General features: G+C 57.5%; 2 protein-coding genes across 2 annotated transcripts; one reads left to right on the top strand and one right to left on the bottom strand.

Moving 5' to 3' along the window:
- Window positions 1-141: 141 nt before the first annotated feature.
- IKI3 (Elongator complex protein 1) lies at window positions 142-4,453 on the bottom strand (the record flags this gene model as incomplete). The annotated part of the gene is made up of 4 exons (XM_032035496.1): window positions 142-2,147; window positions 2,196-2,972; window positions 3,023-3,963; window positions 4,272-4,453. The coding sequence occupies 4 exons, from the start codon at window positions 4,451-4,453 to the stop codon at window positions 142-144; spliced, it is 3,906 nt and encodes a 1,301-aa protein (XP_031885508.1).
- A 1,445-nt stretch (window positions 4,454-5,898) lies between these two features.
- Window positions 5,899-7,029, top strand: CGGC5_v009398 (uncharacterized protein; the record flags this gene model as incomplete). The annotated part of the gene is made up of 1 exon (XM_032035497.1): window positions 5,899-7,029. One exon carries the CDS (start codon window positions 5,899-5,901, stop codon window positions 7,027-7,029), a length of 1,131 nt encoding a protein of 376 aa, XP_031885316.1.
- Between the last annotated feature and the right edge of the window lie 4,487 nt (window positions 7,030-11,516).

The raw sequence follows: 11,516 nt of genomic DNA, 5'->3' as shown, positions 1-11,516 counted from the left end.
GAAACGGGGCGTTATGTATGAACAAGCAAAGTAAAATCTCAAATGTGCAATATTGTACTTTTAGTAGACCCAAAAAGCCGCGTCTATTTCTGCCAAAGAACTTTTGTGTATATCGCGTCTAAGCTTCTAAAACCCCTGAATCTACGATCCCAACAGCGTCAGCTTCTGGAACGCCCCGAGGACGGGCGGTTCGAGCTTCTTCGCCCTCGCGTCGAGATGCTCCTGCAGGACGGCATCCGCCCCGGAGGGAATCCACATCTCCCCGTCGGGACCCATGACGGCCTCGGCCTCGGTCTGCTCCTTGACGTTGAACACCTCCCTGACAGCCGCCTTGCACCCCTCCACGACCTCCGCCATGAGCACCTCCACCGCTCTCGCGCGCTCCGTCATGCCCCGCCGCACCAGCGCGAACACGAGCCTGCCGACCTCGTCCTTGGCCCCGCCCTCGACGCGCTCGACGAGGCGGCGGACGCTGTTGACGAGGTACTCCTCCTCGTACACCGTGCCCTTGCGGCCGCGCGCGCGCTTCTTCTCCTCGCGCTTGCGGTTCTTGCTGGTCGCGCGCGACACCCCCGTGCCGAGCGTGCCCACGCTGCCGTCCTTGCCGGTGTACCGCGTGAACAAGCTCGCGTTGGTGCTCATCCGCGAGCTGGCCGCGACGGAGACGTCGTCGGGGATGTCGCCGTGCCCGCCGGGCCGCTCGCCCTCGTAGAAGGCCAGCGGGTCCTCGGCCGCCTTCTTGCGGAGCTCCGCCACGCGGGGCACCTGCGCGAGAAGCTGCGACTTGCAGTCGGCGAGGAACTCGGTGCTGCTGCTGAGTGCCTCGACGAGGCCTGAGTCGAAGACCGTAGGGAGCAGATCCGGGCGGCGGTCGCGGGCGATGAGGCGGAGGGCCTCGGCGAAGTGGTACCCCTTGCAGAGGCACTTGACCGCCGTCTCCGGGGCGGAGAGGTAGTCTGCGTGGATCGTGGCGGCGGCGGCGTACTCCTTGCCCTCCCACAGCGCCTCGGCGAGTGTTGATGCGAGTTCTGTGAAGGCGTCCTCCGATGGCGGGGGGGTCTGTTGCTGTGCCGCGAAGAGACACTCGCGCCAGCATGTCACGCCGGCGGCGCGGTAGCAGCTTGTCGCCTTGGAGAAGTTCTGCAGGGTCTCGTAGGCGAGACCCGCGTCGCGGTATTTGGAGTTCGACTCGAGGTGGCTTGCGTACAGGCCGGTGAGAATCTGGTGGCGCGCTTGGTCGTATCGGTACAAGCTCAAGGCCTCTTGGTAGAGCGAGTGCTTGACAACGTAGTTTTGGAGCTCATCGAACGCGTCCAAGGCCTTGAGGTGGGAAAGAGCCTTGGCTCTGCGGTCGAGGTGGTCGTCGATCTCAAACTTGCGGCGCAAGTCCGGAAGTTTGTGCAGGTTCTGGATAAAGGGGAGGTACTCCCTCGGATCACGCTGAGATTGCTGAGCAACGAGCAGAGCGAGGTCGAGGTTGTACAGGCCCAAGGCGTTGTCGTAGAGGCGGTTGACGTCGACGAGGAAGCAAATGTGCTCGACGGCGCGCTCGGCGAGCTTCTCGTCCTCTTGCATGAGCTCCGACACAAGGGTAAGTCCGTCGTCGAGGGCTGGTGGGTCCTTGCAGACGTGGGCTGTGATGATGTTTTGGAGGTTTGTGGCCTTCTTGGGAGCCAGGCTCTTGAGGATCGCGTCGCAGATCTTGTTGACCTTGGATTTTGACGACTTTGTGACGGGCTCTGGCTCTGACGACCTCGGGGAGCGCTTCGTGTCTTTGTACATTGTTTGAGTGACGTCTTCCTCCCTCAGTGATGACAGGAAGAGATCAATGTAGCTAATGTCTTTGAGCTGCTCCAGGAAAAGACCAACGTTGGAAAGGAACTGGCTTGGTTGGTGGTCGTAGAGGATGTTCATGTCGACTCTCTGTGTGCGGCAGAACGCGAAGGCTCTGCCGTAGTTCTTTTCGTCTACGAGTTGCCTGATACCAGCAACGACCATAGCACGGGGGTAGATAGTCTCGAGGTTTCCTCTCGGCATCTGGAGGACTAGATTCATGTTGGTTGGAGTCGCTGTTACCAGGCGAGCGCCACGCTCAATGCTTCGGCATCTCTCGTCAATCTCCGGATCGTCCCCGGGAACCTCCATTTCTGTAGATCGTCAGCAACGGTAACATCAATATCGCGGTGATGACATACCCTCTGGGTCCACTAAATGTACAAACTTGAGAAAGTGATTGTTCGTTGTGAAGATAATATGCGCGGGGGTCACGGCGAACGAGGTAACGTTCTTGGCCAGTTGCTTGGAATTGGCATAAAGGTGACCATTCCTGGTCATGCCCAGAGCCACAGGCCTACCATTGATGTCCCTGACCTCGCACCATGGAAGCTGGGTTGAGAGCTGTGTCCCAAGCAGCTCAGGGGCTTGTTGACTGGGCAGCCTGTACAGCTTGCCTGAGCGATCCTGAGCAATGGCTTCAACCCCTGAATCGCCTTCGTAGCTGAAAATAGATGCTATGGTCTCCGTGGGCTTCAGCTGGGTGGTGTTGGTGAGACTAAGTCCCGATGCCTTAACGGCGTAGGTCTCGACCTTGAGGCCCTCTGCAGATGCCAGAATTTGGCACTCCGTCTTTGAAGAGAAGGCCACTTGGAGCGGGACTCCGGCCGCATCAAAGACAACCTTGGCCAGCTCCGTGGGGCGGATTGACCTGTCTCCCTTCGTCTGCCACTCAAAGACGTCCAGTCCCTTACGGTGCAGCACCGCCATCAGTGAGTTGCTAGGATCAAACGCGACATCAACGACGCTCGCAGGGAACTCCGGCTCAGCCCATGCCATGGGCGGCGGCACATTCGCCGTCCGGAAAGGGGTCAGCTTGACCGTTTGCCCGTCGATCACGGCAACTGATCCGTGATCGTTCGGGGGGCTCAAGGAGCCGCGGGCCACAGTAAAGATGTACTCAGCAAAGTTCACACCACCTGAGCTATTGTCAACGTCACGAACTTCGGAATCGAAGAGGCTATCATACCTATTGTCGCTGCAGCGAAACGAAGCGGCTTCTCGGGATGCCAAGAAAGCCCTGTAAACTCGGACGCCAATGGCAGTTCCTGCTTGAGATACCAGTGATAGTTGCCCATCGTCCACAGCTGTATCCTGTCTTTCAAGATGACAGCCAGAACGGTAGAGTCAGAGTTCCACTCGAGCCGGATCTTCTCATGCTCGCTCAGGGGTCCATCAGCGTTGCGGAGCGTGAACTGCCCATGCCTCAAACCGTTCCTCTCGAAGAACACGACATCAGTCTTCTCGGATAGCCGCTGAATGCCAGCAATCAAGTTGCCCGACGGCCTCCAGCTGAGGCTGCCCTCAAGGTGGTCCACGGGCTCGCTGACACTGTCAAGCACGCCCTCGCGAGAGAAGACTCTCACGACTCTCCTCGCGCCGCCAGCGGTCGAGTTGATGGCGACATATGCGCCGTCACCCCTCCAGCTGACAGCCGCGCTCCCGTCTTCATTCACACTCGGCAGTCCCTCGTCGACCTTTTCAGGAATAGTCGGGTCACGAAGCGCCTTGGCACCCTTGCCCTGGAACTGCGTCTCCTTCTTGCCCCATCCAACAGAGACATGCTTCGACAGCTTCAGGTCCTCCGCGGTCATCTCGACGTCGGCAATAGGATCGAACGTCCTGCCCATGAAGACAGCATTTCCCTCCTTGGTCACGACAACGAGCAGCTCCTCGTCAGGGGACCATCCCGCAGCAGCGATGCCGGCGTCAATGGAGCCGACAATCTCAATCTGAACATCACCAGCGCCGCTGAAGCCATCATCCTCCTGGACCGTGACGATGTCACCCCCCTCGAGGATAATACATGTCGTCAGGGTATCGCTGAAGTGGTGGATGCTGACAACCCTGTCCGCGGGCAGGACCGGGCTCGGGCTCGGCGCATCCCAGCTCGCAACGACGTGTGATTTACTGCCAATGCCATGTTAGTCAAAAGTCCGTCACCGCTTCACACACGTGTGATGCACAGTCCGAAGCCACTCGTAGCCATGTCAGCTTGAACAATCACAGCTACAGCCACATGACCGCCACCCAAGACCCTGGGGATATAAGTCTAGGAGCTTGGGTGAAATAAACCGTCAAACGATCAACCATCGTGAAACAGGGCAAACCGGTTGCAACGTTAAACATAGAAACAACGCTAAGAAACTAGGTAATGGAGGGTAGGGGGGGAAGGGGGCAAGGAGAGGCATAGACAGAGATGAAAAATGGCGCCACACATTTGCTGCTGTTGCTGGTGGTCCGACAGCCTCACCAGCTCAATGGTGGCTTTCGCCTCGGTCGGCCCAGTGGTGCAGAGGACCTCGTCTTTGGCGGGGTCCCAGCATGCCGAGGTGACGGCAGCCGCCGACGGTGACTCTTGCAGCCAGGCGCCGTATCGAATGTTGCGCAGGTTCCGCATATCGTCTTTTCCTCACTCTGGCTCGTGAGTCTCGGCTCTTGTGATTCCTCGGCCGATTGCGGTTATGTCCGCAGTGTCATCGGTGGTGGTGGTGGTCGGGTTGTGAAGCAAGTGAGTGAGTGAGTGAGTCGTTGCGTTCGTGAGTGTGTCCCGCCTTCACCTATGGTGCTGCAACTTTTTTTTTCCCCTTGACCCCCCTCCGTTGCCTCACTTGCTGAAAATCTCATATGCGCCGTCGCGGCCCATACGCGGGCACACTAAGAGGCCCCTCGCCCTAACATTGGTAGCGCCGCACGCCGTCAGGAACCTGAGTACCTTGGCGGGGCCCAAGCTCGCTGGGCCCTCTGCTTCGGCGGCGGGCGGGCGCTTCAAGCAGCGCGGCGGATTGGGTATCCCGGAAGAAGGGGGGCAAGCCCGCCTCCGCCCGCCGCAAGCCACACGCCTCCGCGCTTGCCCACAGCTTCAGTTGAGGATTGCCTCGTCTCTGCTACGCTTGTCGTCGCCTCTTCCATGTTTTTTTCTCTTCTCCTTCCAGATTCTTGTTAGGACGACACACAAAGTAGACTAGCAATCCCAGAGCTGTTCAGCATGCTCCACGGAGTTTCTCGTAACGGCCATTTCCGATTCATTTTCTTCCATATTGACAGGGGGGGAAAAAGGCATAAACTCTGATAAATCATTTGTTTGTTCCATCGTTGTACGGCCACTGCAAAAAGGTAACAGCCGGGCCGCTGCGAGACCCTAAACACCACCTGACAAAACACCGCTTGCATGAACAGCGTCTCGCAACATGGTGCTAGAGTCAGCCCATACCAGAGTGAACAACAGGCGACCAAGGCCTAGAACTACAGCGCAAAGACCTCCGTAACGCGTAGAGAGGTTGCATGACGGGAGGGAGGATATGCAGTACTGCGTAGGGGAGGGGGCTGAAGAAGCAGACCGGCACTCATCCGCATAGCATTACCCGAGCACATTCGCCAGTCGGCTTGTACCTACGTAATCATGCATCCAATCACCGCCCTCCCCGCAGGACCCGGCCAGCAAATCACAGCCCTGGAAGCCGATCGTCTCCTCCCTCCTCGGCCAAAAGTCTGGCTGCCCCGGATTTTGCCATTAGCGCATGCAAAAAAGCCATGTCCCCGGGCGTAGCTCTCTCTGCTGCAACAGACTGTGCTGTCCCGTCAATGGCCGAGCCGGTCGACTCCCTTTCCATTCCTCAACAAGCTTTCCTGGTGCTTCCCAACCATTTCCCCATATAACCTGAAGCGAAACCACCCGAACTCCTATCCTGCATATACACATCTGTCACCAGAACCAACGACCCATTTAGACCCTTGCTTTGCGTCTCCCCAGTCGTCTAACCAATTCGCGCCCACTCATCCATACTTTTACACAGCCTACCTTACCTGCCAGACGACAGGCCTGATACGAAGCAGCACCAGAAAATGGAGGAGGCATACAAGCAGTACGCGAATCAGGCGCGTCGAAAGAACCGCTCCAGCACAAACCTGAACCACCTCTCCCTCGCCCCCTTCACCTCGAGGCTGCCGATGCAAGACGACGATGCCCTGCCCGACCACCTCACCTCGCCAGCCCACAGCACCTCTTATCTGCAGGGCAAATCCGCACCCACGACGCCGGGCCTTCTGACCCGCTCACCCGCTCGCTCAAACTCCCACGTCCGCCGCGCCTCCGTACCGCACGCCGAGCTCACCAAGAGCAAGTCCGCAACGCACCTGGCCCCCGCCGCCAACGACCGCAAAGCCCACTACCGAAAGTCCGTCTCGGGCACCACATCTCCTACCGTCCGCCGCCGCAAGGATGACTTCTCCGCCAGAGACCCCAATGACAGCGATTGGCTTCTGCGGACCGGCGCGCTCATCAGCAACGAGAGCCGCGAGTTCAAGGGCCAGGCGTGGCTGGTGTCGAGAGAGAGCTCCACGAGCTTGACTGGCATAAGGGACGCGGAAGACGAGGCTTTCGAGAGGGAACTGGCTCGCGAGCGGGAGCTGGCTAGTCGTCGCGGCAGCCGGCGTGGCAGCCTTGCAGATATGGACGGAGCTTACACCCATTCCGCACGTCCGAGTCGTCCTGGAAGTCGGTCAGCTAGCAGGGCGGGCACCAGAAGCCAGATGTTGACTCCCATGGAGCGACACTCTGACGAAGGATATTTTCCCCGTCACCATGACAGTGACGAGCTCGTCCCCGGGCCCGATTTTGTCAATCTGGACGAGAAGCTCGAAGCCTTCGACTTTGACACGGCTCAAGATGACGAAGCTGCCGTCAGGAGACTTGTCAAGGGGGAGAGGGCTGGTGCCGCTTCGTGGGTGGGAAATATCCTGGGATGGCCGCTGTTCGCGGTTGAAGAAAATGAGGAAGAGTCGGACGACGAAGACATGGACGGGGATTTTGGACATGAAATCGACGAGGCGCAGGAGCTCCGCTCGTGGTCAGCACGGCATTTTGAGGGCGTGCCCAACGCCCCGGAAGAGCGGATTCCGCCCCCAAAGGCTAACGAGGGTGGTTGGCAGGATGCGGCATGGTTGCTCAGTGTGGCCACCAAAGTCTTGTTGTAAGTGGACAATGGTAGAGGGGAGAAAAAAAAAATAGGTGTCTCCACGAAAAGAATGCCTGCCAAGGGGCCTTTCGGCCGCCCTTTGGGAGAACGGTGATGTGGGTATCACGACAGCCCTAGCAGTTGGCAGGACTGGGAGCATCACCGTTAGACTATTTGAGAACCCCGGCAGCCGAATCTGCAGGGTATGTTTGTTAATGTTTACTGGGCCCCACGTTACGTTTTTGCCGGATCCTTCCAAAAGTTGAATATACCGCGAGAAGCAATATTTACCGCGTCTCGGAGCCATCTGCTCGTGGGCCATGTTGTCTGCCCCTCGTCACTCGGGAATGCTGCTGCTGCCCACGTCCCCTCCCTAATGGTTCCTCGTGCAGATTGCGGCGCAAACGTTCCTTCTTCCATGATCGGCGCTGCGAGATGGAATCAATAGCACCCTTCTCGTAGAAGAACCACCTGCCTGTTCCAGTAAAAAGACATGTCCAACCTCAGCTGCGAGGTTGAACGAAGCTCGCCCTTCGTCCTTCCGGCCAAGAGGCTGTAAACCACGTGATCACTTACACCAGCAAGCGGAGCTGGTGACGTCTGGTCCGTTGTCAGCCGTATCAACCACGGCCTCGAGAATACTGCCCGTCAAAATATCCGGCCGGGCAGAATGTTTGCTTTTCTTCGGGCGTCTAGAAAAATATATAGAAAAAGTCTAATGCGAAACGGCGGCTCTCGACCAACGGAAAGGTGCGGATTTCATCTGAACCATCGTCTTGAAGCCCCCAGAGGGCCATGATAGCCGGCCAAGCCGGCGCAGGGAGGCTACTCGCACGGCAGGATCAAAAAAACAGGTTTTGGGAGTGTCACCTCGCACTTGCATGCAGCTTCGGCGGGAACCTCGTGTTGTCCGCGCAGACTGCCTCGAGAGACGGTGAAGGACACAGTCGGGGAGGAGCAGGTCGGCTCGTGATCGCCCAATACCTGTCGCTCGTGTGAGCCACGCCCGTGGATCAACGTTTCCGCCGCGATATCGTACCGTCTGGCCGTTCCGCAGACCACGGTTTTCAAAGTTGCTTGACCGATATATGCCCCTTGTCATTCGGACGGATGCCGACCGCCAGAGTGGAGCCAGGATTCAGCCGTAAAGCGGGGGGCGAGTGAGCATGAATTTACTGCGTACAACAGACAAATCGGCTCCGGCTGTCATCTGGTGTCCACCTGCGATGAGATCTGGAGGCCAGCAGAGGTTTGCTTTAACCTCCCTCAGAACCTACAGTAAGCTTTGTGATTCCGAGCCGCATGCTCCCGGAATGAAACTCGTCGGTGATTGTCACAGGCAGGCTCTTGTAATGCTCAGACTCTGAACGCGCTAACGCCTTCGTCATGGAATACATTATTCAAGGTCCTGAATACCGGAGCCAATCCTCTGGCTGAGGCCTCGCGCCAAAGCTCTGAAGAAGCTGGTGGTAAAGATGTCACCGTACATTAGCCATTGGCTGTGCGATATCGAGCTTTCCTCCACTGATGCGACGATCGAGGTTTGACGAGAAAGAGTCAAAGAAGCTGTCACTTCGGTATTTCTTCTTCTCCTCGTTTCTGGCTCCCTTCCTTACTGAGCCGTACTGCCATCCTAGCGGACTTGGCGCATGCGTGACACCCAAGTTCAGCCGAACCAATCATCAGACGAATCGAAGCGGCTGCGCTCCCGTCCTGTTGTTCACAGAAGGTCGAAAATGCTCTGGAAGGTGCGGAGCGATATGTCTTGGATCCCAGAGCATGGGCGAGCGGGCGACAAAGATGGGCCTGGTGGTGGTGGTGGTGGTGGGACCGACGAAGCCCGTGGAGATGAAGTTCTCAGTTAGCGGCATGCCGATTTCCGGCCTACCGCATCTGTAACCCGACCGTCAGGAGTGGATCTCCGTAAAACACGGAGCCTGCCACGTTACGGTCCCGCCCTGCCGGATTCTTTGGCGTTGGTGAGGTCGCAGAGTTACCTAGCTTCGAGCGGCTGAGCTCCAGCATGAACTAGGAGAGACCACGCCCATACTCCGAAGCCGCTGAACCACCGGAACAGGTTTCTGTCGCCAGAAAATGTTCTCTCCGCCACACTGGACTCGCAATCAGCCAGACGACAGCCGCGAGAATGCGGCGGCGACGGCGGCAGGCTGTGAGGTGGTGGTGGTTAGTGGCAGCCGTCGGCGTGAACCACAGACGGTTGTGACCCAAAACGGAAGCGTCCAGCAGCCAATACACCCTGGTCCTTGCATAGCCTGCGGTGCGACCCACCGATGACGTTCAGGCGCGTTATGACGTCTGGGAAGAAACTAACTCCAACCCCCCAGAGTGCATATGCAAGGAGCCCCACCTCACCACCAGTTAACCACCTCGACGGAACCCCATCACGGAGAGCATGGTGGACAACACCACCACACCGGCCACACAGCGCACGAAAATCCTTTTTTTCCTTTGCTGAAAAGAATCTGGAAGTGGGGTGTCAACCGTCGGCCGAGAGAGTCTAGCCTCCATCGACGAGCTCCAACAAGTTGATTCTGCAGCGGTGTGGGACGGTATTTCACCAAGCTTTCCCTGTCAACTATACTGCGCCGGTGGCATTGGGTGGCATGTCAGCATGGCCAAGCGTCTTGAATCAGGAACGGATCGTCGAAAGGCATTTGGGGACGGGGTTAGGACCCTGCATTCCGCCGTTGCTGGCCCATCCAGTTGCCTCTTTTTCGCACCCCGATCTCTGCCTCCCGCGGCTGCCCTTAACTTGGCTTCGACCCCTCCTACCATGCCTGGGACTTCCTATCGGTGTGGAGTGGTGAACCATTGGCATCGTGAGTTTCCAGACGCAATAGTTGAGCAAGTATCGTCAATTTGCCACAGCTCCAGCGAGGGTCTTTGATGGGTGACTGGAGTGTATCGAGACATTGCCTATGGATCGTCCAATTTGCGCCCGTACTCCGTTGACTGGCCACGTCTGCTAGTCAGGGGCTGGCTGAAGGAGGGGTTTGACTGACGGGGCCAGTGACGACCAACTCCTGGAGCTATGGCTGGGAATCAGACCTCAGAGCTCACTTACTAAGTACTGGCTTTGCTTTTCCGACGCAATCTCTAGGAAGCTTGCGTAGCCTTGCGCCAAATCTGCCGTCAGGTCACTCTTGATAGGACGTGGCAGAGAAGAGGCGGATAGAAATTCAATAAACGACCGGCAGTAGGCGAAACAAAAGGTAAACCTCAAGATGAGACGGAAGTGAGATTCAAAGTCGGTGAGTGCCCGCTTGGAAGCAAGCAGAGACCAAGCTGCGCCAGGTTGCCGAGAGGAAGTCGAAGGAAGGCAGCGGAAGATGCTGATCATAACCTATTCATGACTGCGGCGCGAGAGATGCTATCTAGCTTGCCATGCAGGGCGGCGCTTTCGCATCGTCCAGGATCCTGGTGACCTGGCACAGTCGCAAGGAGGGCCCGGCAGACGGAGGGGTAGGTAGCGTGGTTGTCCTGTGTCGGTGCTCAGACTTACTGTATGTGTCCGTAAGGCAGTATGGATATCCTCAACCAGAGGACGGAACCACGTCCGGTCTAGAAGGTTTCCGAGGGAGGGGGAAAACGACGGCGGGTAGGTAACAGCGGTGCGTGTCTATCAGCTGTGGTGCTGTCGGTCAAATGACAAGTGATCCGGCGTCTTCGGATTGAATCCTGACAGCTGGAGGCGCTGAACCAGGCGCTGTCATGACGCGAACCTGGTTTATTTCCTGCGAAAGTTGGTAAGTGTGGGAACTGTCAATGGTCTAGACTCTGTAATAGAGCGCCGAGAACGCCCGTGGTAAGACGTTGCGAGAACGTGCGTGGTTGATCAGGGCTGATCGTCGGGACTCACCTACTGGTGCGAATGCGGTCGACGTACGGATATTGCATGGAGAAAAGAAATCAGAGGCCGGCAGAGGTAGCCGGGACGCAAGTGACAGAAAGCCAAGAGTTGGAGGGAGGGGTTGGGTACTTGTAGGAGATGCACTGTGAATGGATTTGCTTCTTTTCCTCATTTGATAACACAAAAGAGCTCGCGATTGTGGAAAAGAAGACCATTTCAGACGGATCCAAAGGTGCCTAGGGAAGGAAGGCACGGGCGAGCTGCAGGACTGTCAAGGTCGGAAGAGCCTCACCTTAAACTTGAGGCAGGCAGGTAGAAGGCAGGTTGGTTGGTTCCTTCCGTTTAGCTACTTACTTGACGGTCGTCGGTGAAGAAGAAGATTCCCCCTCAGGACAGGCGTGCCTTGTCCCGGCGGGTTACATAGGGCGTCCCTAGCTCATGGACGAGTGACCAGAGATGCTGCATCGAAGGAAGACAATGACACGATGAGCCCCGTACGTAGGGGGATGCCAGACGCGTTAAAGGTGCTAGCAGGCTCTGCCCCAGCAGTATTCGGTTACCTTATCCACCTTGGGTTCCTTGCCTTAGTTGGGCTGCTGCAGCGGCAAGCTAAGAAGGTGCCTGCTTGGATGCTT

Source organism: Colletotrichum fructicola, assembly GCF_000319635.2.
Source record: "Colletotrichum fructicola Nara gc5 chromosome Unknown KSG_Nara_v1_contig05, whole genome shotgun sequence".
Taxonomy (NCBI): domain Eukaryota; kingdom Fungi; phylum Ascomycota; class Sordariomycetes; order Glomerellales; family Glomerellaceae; genus Colletotrichum; species Colletotrichum fructicola.
The sequence above is the reverse complement of the archived record's forward strand: the minus strand, read 5'-3'. Positions and strand labels throughout refer to the sequence as shown.